At 40.4% G+C, this 17,668-nt stretch overlaps 1 protein-coding gene across 1 annotated transcript; it reads left to right on the top strand.

Annotated features, from left to right (window-relative positions):
• Positions 1-15,112: 15,112 nt before the first annotated feature.
• LOC114491570 (putative U2 small nuclear ribonucleoprotein auxiliary factor 35 kDa subunit-related protein 1) lies at positions 15,113-17,049 on the top strand. The gene has a single exon (XM_028505653.2). It carries the CDS (start codon positions 15,167-15,169, stop codon positions 16,499-16,501), a length of 1,335 nt encoding a protein of 444 aa, XP_028361454.1. The 5' UTR covers positions 15,113-15,166; the 3' UTR covers positions 16,502-17,049.
• The last annotated feature ends 619 nt before the right edge of the window (positions 17,050-17,668 follow it).

The following is a 17,668-nucleotide window of genomic DNA, read 5'->3' as shown; positions in this document are numbered from 1 at the left end:
GTGTGCATGTTTCCTTATAAACTCTAAGCTCTTTGAGGGCAAGAACTATGTCCCAATAAATGTGTTCAATGCATGCCTATTGGATGAGTAAATGAGTGAGAAATGCTGACTACCCTCTCACAGCACTAGATAAGAGGCTGATTCTCCCTGTCAACTTACAATGCTAAAAACAAACATTTTTAATAACACTTGGAAAATTCTAATATTCCATCAAAATCCCAGTTTTATGTAAATCTCCATATTTTATTTTTTCCCACAACACTGACTATGCCTTTGAGGAGATGGCATATTTTTTCTTTCCTTCATTCCAAGTGAAATGGACTTAGTCCAATGACCTCTAGATTTTACCATTTATGAAAAGATTGTGCTAATCCATTGGTTAAGGGTAAAAGAAAAAGCCAAACTATTCAAGCCTGAGGGCAATTTCCTCTCATAACAAAGTCACTTTAAAGTATCACTACTTTATTTACTTTTGCAGAAACACCTTTGGACATGTTGTTCTGTCCCTTACAATGCCAAATAAATCAACCAATTCTCTAACTTTCTCCCTTTTTAAACATTCCTTTAGCCTGTCTTCATCAGAAACACAAAACCTTTCTTTCACACACACCAAAAAAAAAGAAAAAAAAAGCTTTCAACTTGTCCTTACAATGTCCCAATGAGGTCAGCATGGATGGCATCATCCTTGTCATTATAGGGGCAGGCAGACCCAGCACAGAGACTAAGCAGCTTTGCCCAAGGCCATACCAGAGCTCAAATCAGATGGGAGGAACCCTGCCTGGCCCTTAGCCCTGCATTCAGATTCGAGGTCATGCTAACCTAAGAATCCTTTTTCCTTAGTTTCATGCTTCAAGGAAGATAAGAGTGTGGGAAAACAATAGTTATTAAAGAAAGGGTCTCTTCCCTTACTGCCAAGCCAGAACAACTTAAAAAGTTCTGAAGTTACAAGAGGAGGTACATGCATATGTTCTACCTCTTTGCTTTGTTACCCTCTCCCCTGGTGGTGGAAGTGGCCATTTTTGAGGTCACCAGAGAACTGACACCTCATGGTTTTGGTCTTCCAAAAGTCCAACCCTCAACATAAGCATTCCAGTTTGCTCTTGGGAACGTTTGAATTCAGATTCTTGAAAGGGGGATTGCTGAGATCTGTGCTTTTACCCTCCATGAGAAAATTAGCCTTGGCCACTCCCTCAGCCAGTGTTCTACCTAGCAGCTGTTGGCACTTACTTTCTCAGATAGGAAAAAGGTGCAAAGGGCCCTTCTGTGTAGGTGCTCTGGGAACAGGGGCCCCAGCAGCCTGTTGAGGAGGAAAGTGTTCCCAAGAACCCTTTCTTGGCATCGAGCAAAATTTCCATAAAGCTCTTACAAATATAATAAAACATAATTAAAGTGCTACATTGAGTTAGCTCCCTTTGAAGTTTCACACTTGCATAATACACCAAGTCATAAACTAGGATTCGAATTGCAGACTTTATTTCTTTTTACAGATTAATTCTCATTAATTATCTACTTGACCCCTCCTGTTATAGAGAAGTAAGTACCCGGTGCACCATAATTTGCACTGATAAAAGGTAGTAAAAGATGACCTCACCACTAAAATTGGAACTCACACATACTGAATGTCACTTTGTAGCCAGAGAAAATTAGAACCTGTGTTTAGAAATCACATTCTCACACCTTCATATGATCTCAGAAATATGAGTGTATTCTGCATTTTTTGGTCTTTTTAAATCACTGAGCATTTCAATTTTTATGCTAAGTGGTCGGCCTTCTGATGAAAAAGGTGGCCCCTTACAAAGCAGGTTTCTTGCTAGCGTAAAGTATACAGATCCTAAAACAATAGATTAAGCTCTGAGACATGATGTGGGACAGTTGTTTCGTTGTTGTTGTTTTTCTCTAGCATGGAGAAATAAGGTTTTAGATCTTTATTTCATCTTATTATGCAATTTTATAAGCCCATTAATAATCACAAGGAGAAAGAAGGCTTTTCTTCAAGAATAGTAAGAATTCACTCACTAACAGGTTATGTCACAAGGACTAATTAACTGTGATTTATACTCAATGAAAGATACTTTAAGTGAACTTTCAGAGTTTCAATGCTGAAAATTAATTTGCTTTGTGTGCATGGATTTTTATTTGTGCCCCGCACACCCATGTGTGTTCAGGCCATCTTCAAGTTGTTTATGTGTTTTTCTTTCTGAGTTGTAACTCTGAAGACAGGAATACATCCACAGAGTGAAAGGGTTAGCGCAAGATTGCTCAGAGAACCAAAAATGAATGCCTGGATTAAAGAGGCAGTTTAGGAAAGGTCTTGAATTGAGTTAACCTGATTTTTTTTAAAGGACAGAAGAAGTACCATGAATAATGGAAGCCACAGTTTTAAAAAAAATTTATATTTGCCCTGGCTGGCGTAGCTCAGTGGATTGAGTGTGGGCTGCGAACCAAAGTATCGCAGGTTCGATTCCCAGTCAGGGCACATGCCTGGGTTGCAGGTCATGGCCCCCAGCAACCGCACATTGATGTTGCTCTCTCTCTCTCTTTCTCCCTCCCTTTCCTCTCTAAAAATAATTAAATAAAATCTTTAAAAACATAAAAAAATATATTTATTGATTTTAGAGAGAGAGAGAAACACTGATTTGTTGTTCCACTTATTTATTTATTCATTGGTTGATTCTTGTATCTGTCCTGACTAGAGATCAAACCTGCAACTGGGCCTTTCAGGATGACACTCTAATCAACTGTGCTACCCAGCCAGGGCCTGAAAGCCACAGGTTCTTAATATAGATTGTTCTCAGCTTTGGGAAAGTGGCTGAGCTTGAACAGAAAGAAACATAAGAGAATCACACAAAAGGAGGATGGATCATCAGCACTGAAAATTAAGCAGCAGATTTAACCACAGAATAATTCTACCCAATTGATATTTTATTGTGCTCCTATAGCAAAATCATGCTATGCCAGGTCTCAGGGACGAGAACACAGTTAAGAAGCTACCAACTTCATCAAACAATGTCTGTATCATGAAGGATAATAAGCACTATGCAGTCAGAGAAGAGCAGTTGGGTATTGTAGGAAGAGTAATGGCAGGTTAGGTCAAGCAGCTATAATAGGCTATTCAGAAGATGGATTAGTTAGAATTTTTTGGATGCCAATAACAAAAAACAACCCCAGCAAATTTTATCACCAAATGAAAAATTATTATAACATAGGATTATCTCATTGGACCCAAGGACATTCATATAGCCAGGCTGCAAAAGGACCTGGAACCAGAAGCTGGGACCTTGGAAATCTCCAGCTTTCATTTCATTTATGTTTCTCCCAATTTATATGATTGATTTTGTTCCTACAGACCAGCTTTCTCTCATTCCCAATGTGGTAGAAAATTCTGTTTCTCCCCACAAAACTCAGTCACCAATAGTTTGCAATGCTGCATCTCCTCTGCCTAGGAGACCAGCATGAAAGAGGGTGGAATTTAAATTCTTGAAGGGCCAGGCTGCATCAGATGCCTACCATTGACCAATCAGCAATGTTTAACAGTGGGTGTAGGGGATGAAGTAAGGTTGGAAGGCAGGTCATGAACCAGCCATTATAAATGTGACTGTGCTGTTGGAGAAGCAGCAACAGTTTCCAAAGATCAGGAAACAGTGAATCAGGCTGGTCAGACCAAACCTAGGCATTTGCTACCGAGAAATAAGATAGGTAAGAGGACTTACAAAAGATAGATAAAGTGGACAAAATAAGAAAAATGATGGTCATCTATAAATAAACTATGCAGAGAAAATTCTTATCAAAGAGCTTGATAAGACTTGATGGCAGGTGCATCAAGGTGAAGAACTAATATTTCTGTCTTATAACATTGTTCCTTGAACTGGAGAGTTTGTGTTCTTGCCACATACATGTTGATGTTAGGCTCCCAAAACACTAAGCAAGATAGTCATTGTTGTAGTAGGGTGCTGGTGGCAGACTCGATGTTTTCATAGATATTAGCTGGAGAAACCTAGTTTGTTCATTTTATGTAGGGGGTTGGGGAGGTAGCAATGAGAAACACAAAGATGAAGACTACCCTTCTACCCTACTTTCTGCAGTTGTAGAGTAATTTCTCAAAATGTCACCAGAGCTAAGGCAAAGGGAAGCATTGTGAGGGCAGCTGTGTTTAGTGAGAAAATGAGTCTGCTTTTTCACTCACCACATAGACAGCCTGCCTGAATTAAGTATGTCACTGGGCCATGTGGCTATGTAAACAGTTTTTCCATAAGGAACATCAGTTTACCTTGGGGTAAAGTCTACATAGCCAGTGTTCTCATAAAGAATTGTAAATATCAGTAGTAAAAATTTATGAGGTCATCCTCCCTTCCCTCTGCCAACCAGGGAAAAAAAATCTCTTCCCAAAATCTTCCCTGGTGAATCTTGCCTGGTAATTCTTTGAATAGGAGTAAAAATGACATTTTAGGGCTTTTGTAGACTGTAGACTGTAGGGCTATGTACAAGGTTGCCTATTTCTGTAGTCTTAAATCCTACCATTTGCCTGGTTTAGTTGAGTTTCATTTTTTCCCCTCATTTTTCACAGTAATTAAATTTGGTATTGGTCATGAGTATAGTGCACAACTGCAGGATGAGGGGGAGGGGAGGGAGTTGCTACAGTTGTGCACACCAGCATGTGGCAGACGATAGCAAGAAAGTGTAGATTGTGTAAATGTCGCTCTGAGCAGTGCATGGAGATGATGGAGGGAGCCATGGGCAGGCCTTTGCAGCAGGAGATCTCACCCCATCCTGTTGACTAGCAGCCTGACAGGGATCATGTTATGACAAGGAAAATGTCCTTGACTCCTTCTTCCAATATGTTAGATAGATGGGAACAAGCTTCCCTTTTCTTCCAGCATTCTAATCTCTCTTATTTGCTGAACAAGAACTGAAGCTGAAACGAGGAAGCTCTAGGGAACACAGAAAGGAAAACATATTCTTCTTTTTTATGCATTCTTGATCCACTTTATAATCATTTCTGACAAGAACAGAGCAAGAGTCTCATTCTACTCTTTGGTCAGGACTCCAGGACCAAAAATTCATTCTTGAGTTCCCCTGAGTGATAATGGGCCTTTTCTTGTCCATGAACTGACATCTAACTGCTTATCCCACACCTTGATATGCTTTCCTCCATGTCCTCAGTCCCATGACCCAACAAAATCCTGATATATTTCTTAAAACAAGCCACAAAGCATTAGGAAATAAGAAATAGTTGAGCAGAAGGGGAAACAACTGGAGCAGGAAAAACCAGAACCAAACAAAACAGGATTCTAAGCCACTTCTTTCACATGAGCCACCCATCCCTGGAAACAAACCAAATTGTACATGACATCCCAATGTTTATTAATTGCCTCTACCTAGTCAAATCATTTGAGTATGGAAAGACCCCCTGCTTGTTTGGGTCATTCACCTGGAGGAAAGCCAAGCAGGTGACCCTCTGTCCTAAGGCTTCTACAGGGATCCCACTGTATATAGATACTCATAAGAACTGAGTATCTATATACAATGGGATATTGAGATGTTGAGGAAACAGATTCTTAGAAGCCTTTGGGGATAACCAAATGCCCATTTTACCTTTTCAAAAGACATAGCTATGGTTTTCTTGAAGCTTTTTGGGGGCCAGTGATTTTTGGGGCCTACAGAATATGGACAAAAGACTCTCTCTGAGACAAAAGCAGCAGAACCCTTTTTTATTGTGGTGAAGTACATTACCTACACACCACAGGAAAACAAAGTCCATGCTGACACCAAAGTTTAAAAGAAGAGCAGAGTTAAAGGCAAAATGGTAGTTTACCCACTTCTCCCACGCAAGAAGCCTCTGAGCTAATGAGTAATTTTAGAAGGAAGCCCTTTTCTCATCTGCAAGTACAGGTAGTAGGAGGCAGAAGCTATAAGGAAAGGCTCTCATGGCAACAGTGTGTGTACTTGGCTACAAGGGATTAAAGGTAAGGAACACTTAGGGGTCTGTATGCTACTGTGACGTGGGAATCAGCACAATCAACCCAAGTATGTTTTTGAGACATGCAGGCCCATACTGGGTGGCAACTGATCACTCCTCTGGTCCTGAACAGGGACAAGACAAGGCTCTAGAGGAAAACATGGGACAAGGGAAGGAAGGATGGATTGAAGTGGAGAGAAAAGAAAGTGCCTTTCCTCACTCTGGTTGGGGAACATATGTTCCCTGAGGCTCAGGGAACATGGGGCTCTGTTCACATTTGTGTACACTAATGACAGTGAGCTTGGCTCCATCTGAGGAGAAGAGCAAATGGCTTTAAGAGTAGAAGGGAAGAGTAGGCATACCAAAGTCATTGACCACACATGAGGGAGTGGGTGAAGCCAGATGCATTTTAGACTTGATAAATGTCTTGGGGAACCGTCCAACGTCTTTGGTTCAGCAAACTCCAAAACACATGTCACCAAGGAACTTCTTTATTTGCCTTTATTTTAAATCCCTGTGTATTTTTAGGACAATGGAATCCATATGTTCCCATTTCATTTACATTTAACTCATTAAAGCGATGTTCAGTGAGTGCCATATGATGTCCACAAAGTCTTCTGTTACTGTTTTATAAGCATTTTGAAGTGTTTGCATTCAGAATCCAGGAGCCAGCTAAACCAGATCTGAACAGGACCCAGTTTGGCTTGAGATTGCAAACTCTTGAGGCTCTGCTGGATCTCATTCTTGGCTAAGTCTTTTCTCCCATCCCAGATCCATGGCCAGGAAGGCTGCTGTAGCAAGCCCAGCCCCAAAAGAAAGTTTAAGGAAAGTGTGTCAGAACATTTAATTGAAACAACAAATCCAAGAAACATCTCAAACAAATAAAACGCCTGAAGGAAAAATTTCATTTTCAAGTTAGTCCCTGATATCTCTTATTATAATGGAAACTAAAAATGTAACCATCAGACCGAGTCAAGATAGGGCAAGCTTGATAACAGATCATGATTTGTTAGGATGTAAAACTCAAGTTTCCTTGCTCATGTAGATTCCATCAAACACTTTATATTTTTCATTGATGTAATCATATAAAAATATAAAGTACTTTATTGGATCTATATAAGCAATGAAAAACAGAAAGGAGCAGCACTGACAAGCCAAAACCATAAATAATTTTTTAAAGCTACAGTATGGATGGGACTGGAAAGAGGGGAAGAGGGACTCAACCATGTTTCAGTGCACACCAGGGAAGGGTGTGGGTCCTTCCTTTCCAGTGCTGCTCTTGATGTGAGACAGTGGTCAGTGAATTAGACATGGCCTCTACTCAGAGGGAACTCACAGTGTAGGGGGGAGACAACAAAATTTAAAAGAAAAAGCCATCATAAGAGTAAATACCTGATTATAAATCATGAGTGGTATATTGAAGAAAAATGAGAGGATGATGTGAGTGGTGAAGAGGGAAGCTAATGTAGACAGTCGGGGAAGGCATCCCTGAAGAAGGGGCATATTAAAGATGCATAAAGACTGAGTAACAATGAGTTGAAAAATGGGCCTGTCGCCAGGCAAAGGAAACGTCAGACACAAAGCCTCTGAGCTAGAAGTTGGTTAGAGAGGGCAGCTGGAGAGGAAGGACACAACCAGATGATGCTAGCATTATCCATCTTTAAAGCTGCTATATTGCATTAATCAGTGCTGGACCTGGTCTCCCCAAGCTACATTAACTGCTAGGCTACGCTTTTCTGACTGTTTCATTTTTTCCCTTGAAGCTCTGTGCCCTTGCTTCCCAAGGCTATGTTTATGTGTATTTTTTATTGACCCTGTTCCAAATATAGGTCTCTGGTCCCTTCATCATCTTAGACAGTGGTTCTCCAAGTCTGGTGGTCTCTGGACTAGTAGTATCAGCATCAACTAAAATTGGTGAGAAAAGAGAAAAGGGGTAGAGGGCAATATCTGACATTTGAAAGCTTGGCATGGCATTCACAGTCGGCTGTGTTATCCTCCTTTTGAACATAATCCCAAAGAACACTAACCCCATGCAAGGTTACTCCAGTCCAGTATAAAATGAGACAAAACAAGGCCATTTCATATTTTATCTAAACACAGACCAGAACAAGGTCATTGTGCAGCCCACAAATTCCTAAACACACCCTCTCTTGGCTCAAGTGAGTGGCTGCCAATTCTCTACCAGTTATAGCTTATCTTCTTGCTCTTCTCCCCTCCCTAAAATATATTAAGATATCCAATCATAAAATTGCTCCCATTATCTGACACCAAATTTAGAGCAAACTCCCACTTGCTTCAACCTTCCCTCTCAAATCACTCAACCAAAGCCCACATCCTGTAGTAGGACATTGATGGTTCCCCAAGGTATGTCTTCTCCCTCGCTGAAGTGAATAATAACCCAACTTGCTTAATTACAGGTGGGTTCTTGGTGGTCTTTGGCTGAAGGGCATTGACACTAGGGCCCCACCCAGACCTACTGAATCAAAACCTCAGGGGTGGGGGGTGGTCCAGCAACCTGTATTTCAACAGGCTTTCCATGTGATTATAATGCACAGTTCATTTTGAAAATCAGTGCTCTAAGGCAATGGTTCTCAGTCCCAGGTATCCATTAGAATATGGATGCATAAATCTCCCAGAGATTCTAATTCAGTTCAGTCTGGAGTGGGGACTAGCAATCTGTATATTTTTAAATGTACCTCAGATGAGTCCATTGGCAGGCATACCACTGAAAGATGATGACTGTATTTACAATGTGTTCCTATCAGTAATAGCCACCCATTGGAGTTTATAAGAAGTTGCTGGAGGAGCCAGTTCTGATTTTGCCCCTTGCTATCCCTGGCATGACATTTTGTCCTATCACAGTGGGTAAGAACTTTGAACTAGGGGACTTTGTCTTGGCTTCTTGGTCATATGTCAACAAATTTCCTAGTTATATTTTCTCTTGCACCTAGCTACCTACCTTCCTTCTTTGATTATATAAACCATTGATCAGCAATACCCACGGAATTTTATATATATGTGTATATATACTAATATCTATATATTTACATATCAAGAGGTATGCTAATTTTTTGTCTCAAACTAACTATAGCTAATGCTTACCTTGCTCTTAACTTTGTGCCGTTGAGTAGGTTAACAATCCCTACAACCATCCCAATAAGGCAGACAGTATTATTATTCATGTTTCACAGATCAGAAAACTGAGGCTTGGGGAGGCAAAGTAGCTGTTACAGGGTGCAGCCAAGAGGGGGGACCCCAAATGGACATTTGAAATGGGGTCCAGAACTTAAGGTGTCCAGGAGATTTTAAGATGTCTCCATCCCCCACCCCAGGGTGTGGGTTGGGGGGAGGGACAAATGGAGCAGGGCCATTGAGAGCTGTTTTGCATAGCAACAGCCTTGCAGCTAACCTCTGGGTTGGTCATTTAACATATCTATAGCCTTTGGCTGGTTGCATAGATAGGTTAAGTAGCTGTGATCAGCTCTAAGGCAGGGGAATGGAAGTAACTTCCCCACCCAGAAGTAACTTCCCCACCTAGATGTAACTGTGGGGGCGGGTCCCCTGAGTTACAGCGCCTGCGTGGGAGCTCAGAGAGGACTGGCTCCAGGACATGGGGCCACGCCTGCCCAGACTCATGATGGCAGCCCAGTAAAGCTGGAAGGTTACGAGTTCTGGCATGTGAAGCGGAGTGTGGGAGGAGTCGGAAATGAGGCTGCAGAGGAAGACTGGCCACAGGGATTTAAAACCCAGACGCGGCAGCCCTGAGGAGAGAACCTTGCTGCTTTAGGAGAGAGAACCATGTTGCTTTAGGGGGAGAACCACGCGGCAGCCCTGAGGAGGAGAGCCATGCGCAGCCCTGAGTAGGAGAACCATGCCGCTTTAGGAAGGAGAACCATGTGCATCCCAGAGAGGGAGAGCCATGCGCAGCCCTGAGAATGTGAGCCATGTGCATCCCTGAGAAGGAGAACCACACCAACAGCCCTGAGGAGGAGAGCCATGTGCAGCCCTGGGAGGAGAAGCACGCGGACTTGAGAGAGTGGAGACTCCTGCAGCCCTGAGAGAGGGAGAACCATGTGGCAGCCCAGAGGGAGAGAACCACGCGTCTTTAGCAGAGTGGAGACTCCCACATCCCAGAGAGAGGGAACCACGCGGCCTGGCAGAGTGGGGACCCCCACAGCTTTAGAAGGGGGAACCACCACCTGGTTTTAGCAGAGATCCCGGCAACTCAGCCAAGGGTGCCGGGAATCCAGGGAGGTCTCCCAGTCGAGATGGAGTTCTAACTGGGAAGAACCAGAGGACTGCCTGAGCCATGGACTTCTATTTCCTTTCCTGAGATACGGTACTCTGGACTGGGCAAAGGGGGAAGGAAGGAAGGACTGTGTGTTTGTGGGTGTTTTTAGGGACTTTAGGATTTTTTGATAAAGATATTAGGTCACTACTTTAAGTTAGTATAGCATTAAATAAACATTTCCTTTCCTTTTCACAAATCTCTGGTATTGAGAGACGTCTTTCCTCTGGCAGTGGACATAACGGCCCCGGGGCCTTCTTTCAATAATAGTATATCATCCCAGGCCCCCCTTGTTGTGTTCTGTAACATAGCTAGTCCAAGTTATACAGCTGGGCAATGGATGGAGGCAGGTTTCAAATGCAAGCTGTCATGTTCCAGAATCCACACTTGTAATCCACATCCTGCTCAGTTTCTGCATTCAGATGGCCATACCTCCCTAGTCTGCTTTCTCTCTTGCATCTCCATAACCTTTGTCTTTGTTGACCCCCACCTGCCCACCCTCAGCATGATGTTTCCAAGCTATCCTGGGGTAGGGGTATAGAGGTGGGGAGAGAAGAGAAGGGAAGACTTCTAGTGCTGAGATGTCTGTCCTCTCAGAAATGACAAACTCTATGCTTATCCCCCACCCCATCTCTCCCTTCCCCATTGAAATGTCCCTCTCTGTCCACAGCCACAGAGCAAAGGGAAATTGGTGTTCCTTAGGATTCAAGCAGCATGGTACACATTCAAACCACTGTCCAGTGTAGAAGGCCTTTTCTTCACTTTAAAATGTTTAACTGATTCCTGCTTCACAATTTGTGAGTTAGGTTAACATGGTGAAGTACTTTTGAATGAGATATCCACTCATTTATTCTTCCTCATTTAGATTTTTAGAACATGGTCATTAGGCTCACAGCCACTCATTCTTTCTGAAATCCTTTTGATCAGCTCTGTCCTTAAATCTTTTCAGAAACAATATTCTACAAGAATTACCAAAGGTTCCATCATTATATCTGGGGGATTTGGTTTTTCAAGGACATCATAATCTGGCGTGAACCAAGGACTCAAACTTCATGACCCTTCTTCAATCTAGTAATAAGATTCCTCATAGAGGAGTGATAAGGATTAAATGAGTTCACTTATTCAAATTGCTCAGAAGAGCACATGCCATGTACCATATTTACTATTCTACTATTAGCTTTTATTTCATATTTAAACATTTGTAAAATTTGAATGTCTTAGAAATGATGATTGACATTAACAATATAATTAACATTTTCTATTGTATCTTTCAACCCTAAATTTTATAAAAGTATCAGTAAATTCTCAATTAGTGTTATTCCTCCTCCTCTTTCTTTTGCTCTTACTTCATATCCCAAGATTACCATTCTCCACCTGATATTGAAGGATGAGAACTACATGGAAGGACCTTTCCCCAGACTGCACGGTCAGGCTATTTCTTTTACTCACAAACTGGAACAATATTCACTGGCCATTTGGTCAGCCCTGAAAGGTAAGGTAATTCACATTCATGTATCTGTAAAAACAGATATTGAGAGTCTACCATATGCCATAAACTCTGCTCTATACTAGGGATACACCCTGTACTCAAGCAGCACAGAGAACAGAAAAAATACATAAAACAAATAAGAACAGATGACTGTACAATACACAGCCCCCTCCTACCTAGGACTGTTATCAACATCTTGTTTACCTCAAAGCAGGGCTTGTCACTTCCCTTGTAACCTTCTAAAGAAAAATCAACACCACAATGATAGAGATTTTTCATGTAGAATGAGAACGCTCAATTTTATACTACATGGAGAACTCAACAAGAAATCAAATTAGACCACTTTAATTTTCCCCAAATTATCACTTCAATTATGAAATGTTATTTTCCTCACAACCTTTTCCCCATTAATCTTTCTCAGATTTCTAGCTCCAACCCATCTTCTCCAGGATGGATGGATATCTCCTTCCCATCACACTTCCATGCCTACACACATATATGCACGCACATAGAAATGCACACACTTCCCTTCCTCTGTATCTCTCTCTTTTCTTACACAAAGACCTTTAGTTCCTTTTTAGTTTCTCCAAATTATTTGCATCATCTCACCAATTAACATTCACCCCACCTCCCCACCTTTCAACATTTACCTTACTCAGTGCATCAGAGGACCCTAAATAATTATTTTTCATGTGTGTATGAGAGATAGAGAGAATGGGAAAATATAAGAAAATATAATAAGTGCCAACATAAACAGGTAGATACAGAATAATAGGAGAACAAAACCAAAAAGAAAAACCCCTCACCCTACGCCCAGAGAAAGAACTAAGGCATATGGATGATTCTCTACATTTGAGGATGTGAGGATGTCTGGAGACATTTTTAGTTGTCACAATTAGTGAGGTAGAGTGATGTGCAATTAACATCTAGTGATGGAGACTAGGGATGATGCTAAACAGCCTATAATGCACAGTACAAATTTGACAACAAAGGAGTTTCTGGCTCCAGATACCCATAGTGAGGCTGAGAAACCCAAGTTATACATTTCAGGAGAAGTGACAGGTTACTGAAGGTTTGAAGTACTAGGAATTTCCAAGAAAATGAATGGAGAGGAGAGTCTAGCAGGAAAACTTTCACAACATAACCTTAGAAGATCATTTCACAAAAGTTTGAGAACCGCTTCAAACATTTGTAGGGAGTTCTTCATTATTTGGAATGTGAAAAGTCACAAGAGAATGTTGCTCCCACCAAAAAGCCAGATATTTTACAAAATTATTGTAAGCATGCCAGAGAGCTGAAATTGCAAAGTAACCCAATAAACTAAAATCCCAAAGTGGACAAATTCCTTCTAAGAGAAACAGAAATCATGGTTGTTTTCATCTTTGGTAGAACAGAAAAAACAGTCAAAGCTGTATATAAGAAGAAAACATGAACTTCTAATAAATTTTTGGAGGATGAGTGTGGACTTAGAATCCCTAAGATTTTGATTTTTGAGTACTTGATTACTCTCACACTATGTTACTCTAGGCTCATCTTGTATATTCCCAGACTCAGCCATTTTTCCAAGGATTCTTGCTTTCTTTTAATGGAGAATGGTATTAGAAACTAAGATATGAGTGCTGAGTGCTATTTGTTTTCACATTGTCATTATATTTTTCTTTAATTTTTTGAAGGTACTGTATTTATTATAGTTGTTTGATACAATTTTATTAATGCCAACATTTGACTGCTTCTTTTCCTAAGTAAGACTTACACTTTCCTGTTTCTTTAAATCTCTATCTATATATGTATATACATAAATTTGTATTGAATTTATTGGAGTGACATTGGTTAATAAAATTATATAATACAGTTCTATAATACATCATCTGTATATTGTATTGTGAGTTCACCACCCAAAGTCAAGTCTCCTTCCATCATCATTTATCCTCCCTTTATCCTTTTCTACCTTTCCTCTCCAACCCCTGTCCCTCTGGTAATCACCATACTGTTGTCTGTGTCTATGAGTTTTATTTACTTTTTTTTTTTTTTTGCTCAGTCCCTTTACCTTTTTCACCCAGCCTCCCAATGCCTCTCCACTCTGAGAGCTGTCAATCTGTTCTCTGTGTCTCACATAAGTCTGTTTCTACTTTGTTAGTTTATTTTATTCATAAGAGTCCACATATAAGTGAGATAGATCATATGGTACTTGTCTTTCTCTGGCTGGCTTATTTCACATGGCACAATACTCTCCAGGTCCATCCATGCTGTCACAAAGGGTAAGATTTCTTTCTTTCTATGACCAAGTAGTATTCCATTTCAAGATTTTTGTTGTTGAAAGCTTGATGTTTGAGATAATATATTGTCACAAATATGAATTCTGATTTTTCCTTTGTAGGAAATTTTTAACCACCTGGGTTTATTTTGTGGAATCTCTTTCTCCAAAGATGTGTAGCCACTGATGTTTCTACCCTGATTATTTATTTATTTAGTTAGTTAGTTATTTGGTAGTTGGTCAGCCAGAGGTAGAGGTGGGGTATGTTATGCTTTAAATGTTCCATCCCTAAGGCACCTACGCTCTCCTGTCTGGGAAGTGCATTCAAAGTTCTGGCTTTTGTGAAGCCTGCCTCGGCATCTACCTTCTGATCTCCCCTGCACATGCCAGTAGTTACAGGTGTATGAAGATGAGATGTGTGAAAGCTTACACATTGCTTCTAAGACATTTTCTAGGATCTCCTTGTTAAACTTATGGTCGGTCCATCATTCTCACCAACAGACTGTAACCTCAGACTAACAGAGCTGTGAAGTTTCCACTTTTGTTGTCTACCCAGTTTACTACTTTTATTGGTAACACTGCCAGGGATGGATTTGCTTTATCTGTTCTAAATCACATCATACCACCAGGCCTGTGGGTTTTTATGACTCGTCCCACTCTGATAATACTCTATCACTGAATGAGCTGGAGCTGGGAAGTAGGCAGGTGCAGCTCCCAACAAAGAGGCTGAAGATTCCCACTGTTCTTACCGGAAATCCTGGCACATTCCCCGAAGAAACATCTTTAAAGGTATCATTTATTTTTGCTTTGGTCAATTTCCCAACAACTGAAATGGTTATCTTTTAGAAAATTTTGTTCAGATTAATGCTTTTTGTGAGATAGAGTATTAGCCCATCTTTTCATTTCACTATAGCCAGAGGTCTATCTTCTATGGTTTGGTTTCCCAACAATTCCTTTTTTAAAACAAACAAACAAACAAACAAACAAAACAAAACAAAACAATTACAATCTCATTTAGCAGAGAACCCCAGAAGATATGGACTCAGTAAATGTACTGTCCTATTAACATTTGATACAGATGACTTGATTATCTGATATTTTGCAGTGTGAGTGACTTCTACACAGAAAATTTAGGAAAAGACCCCGGCCTCCTCTTGAAGGTACAGCAGTGTATGTAAAATGGCAGCTCCTAACAAGATGTTTCTGGAGAAACTGAGCCACAAAAAGAACAGGAGAGCCCTGAAAAAAGAAAAACGGAAGAAAAGAAGGCAGGAAGCTGCCCGACTGAGAGACTCAGAAATGTCACAAAGGGAAGAGGAGGATATTATTGAAGAACAACTAGAAGAAGAAAAGCTGTTGGAGATACAGAGGCAAAGCTTACATGAAGAATGGTTGCTCAGGGAACAGAAGGCGCAAGAAGAATTCAGAATAAAGAAGGAGGAGGAAGAGGCTGCTAGAAAATGGCAAGAAGAACAAGACAGAAAGTTGAGGGAAGAATGGGAAGAACATCAGAGAAGAGAAAGAGAACAGAAGGAGCAGATGCTACAGAGGAAGAGGGAAAGAGAGTTGGAAAGTCTAGCCACCTGGCAAAACCCAGAACCACCCATGTACTTAAGAGTAACAGAGAAAGATCAAACTAAATGCCCATTCTACAGTAAAACGGGAGCTTGCAGATTCGGAGATAGGTGTTCACGTAAACATGATTTCCCGACATCGAGCCCCACGCTCCTCATTAGAAGCATGTTTACAACGTTTGGAATGGAGCAGTGCGGAAGGGATGACTATGACCCTGATGCCAACCTGGAGTACAGTGAAGAGGAGACCTACCAGCAGTTCCTGGACTTCTATGAGGACGTGCTCCCTGAGTTCAAGAACGTGGGAAAGGTGGTCCAGTTCAAGGTGAGCTGCAACTTGGAACCTCATCTGAGGGGCAATGTGTATGTTCAGTATCAATCAGAAGAAGAATGCCAAGCAGCCCTTTCTCTGTTTAACGGACGATGGTATGCAGGACGACAGCTTCGGTGTGAATTCTGCCCAGTGACCAGGTGGAAAGCGGCAATTTGTGGTTTATTTGAAAGAAAACAATGCCTAAGAGGAAAATACTGCAACTTTCTTCATGTGTTCAGAAATCCCAACAATGAATTCTGGGAAGCTAATAGGGACATGTACATGTCTCCAGATCTGTCCGACTCTTCCTTTCACAAGAACTCAGAAAGGATGGCCCACCAAGGTGAGTACTATGGCAGGCCCAGGAAGAGGAGAAGCCCAAGTCCCACCCAGAGGAAAAGTAATCACAGGGAGAAGAAATCTCACAAACACATGGCAGAAAATCGTGAAAGGTTCAGTTCACAAAGTAGAGAAAGAAGAAGGGACCATGGCCATAGTCAGGGCAGCCTGAGTGGAGGGAGCCAGAGCCATCGAAGTCACAGCATTAACTTCTCTAGACACAGGAATCCTGGTAGGAGGAGGTCAGGCAATAGAGAGAGAACTATTTCAAGTTCCAGTTTCAAATAAACTATTTATTATGGCCAATACATTACTTGGATAGAAGGCCCTGAACTCAGAAAGGATAGCAAGTTTGACACATGTAGATGAATCCTGTTTAAAAACCATAAGCAGTTTAAACTATGTAAGAATTACTTGTAATCCTAACCCTTGGAAATAAATCAATAGTTGAGTATTGCTTTAAACTTTTTTCTTCTTATGGTTATATACACATTTTCTTATACATAGTTAAGATTATAAGTGACTTTTTTATTTTTACATATAACACTTGGCAATATTTTATTAACCTATCTGTTTAGGTGATTTTATTTACAGTGTGGCTATGTCAGTTTACTTAACACATCTCTATTGTATTTTAAACTTATTTATAATTTTGCATTATTAAAGAATCTTATGATAGTTCTTTAAATAATTTGAAATAATTTCTTTGGGATAAAATTACATTAACTGACATAACACTGAAGTATTTCTAAATTGCCTTTTACAAGATAACAAGAAATTTACCAGCAATACGTTTTGCTAACTCTATAATCCAAATTATTTTAATCTTTACCAGACTGATTTTGTGTGTTTTGCTGTTTATTTCTTCCCTTATAGATAACTGTTTCTATATATTATATTCATTGGTTCTTTCACGAATCCTGTTGGACCTCATTAATAATCTATATGAGTTTTTCTAGGCATTACTCGCTTTTATTTTTAAATTTATTTTCTGTTTTAAAGTACTGAAAAGTATACTGTTTTTTTAATCCTCCTGTCCCAAATTCCTAGTCCATTTTAACTTGCAAGCTTTCTATCAGTTGCATTGTATTGCAGAGTATTTTATATAGAAGTAAATTTCTTTCTGTTTGACCATTTTTAATAAAATCAGGGTCATGGCAAAAAAAAAAAAAAAAAAAAAAAACTTAGGAAAAGAGATAGTGACTGTGTGAGAGAGATGTTTTCTATCATTTTTTTTTCCTGAGTCTCAATCTAGTGAGTAAAGTTCCTGTTGTATCCCAGATGAGCCTCTAACAAGAGAAACCTATTCACCTCCTCTGGTTCACCAACAGTCCCTAAGCCCCCAATTAATTACTTCTTTTCATAGTTGTAGAATAGAACAGCCTCAATGGGTCTTATATCTGGGTCAAATAAAAGCCACAGAATGGATAGCTAGGATCCTGTCCTCTTCTTGGG

This window comes from Phyllostomus discolor, chromosome 3 (assembly GCF_004126475.2).
Source record: "Phyllostomus discolor isolate MPI-MPIP mPhyDis1 chromosome 3, mPhyDis1.pri.v3, whole genome shotgun sequence".
NCBI classification, from domain to species: Eukaryota; Metazoa; Chordata; class Mammalia; order Chiroptera; family Phyllostomidae; genus Phyllostomus; species Phyllostomus discolor.
The sequence above is the reverse complement of the archived record's forward strand: the minus strand, read 5'-3'. Positions and strand labels throughout refer to the sequence as shown.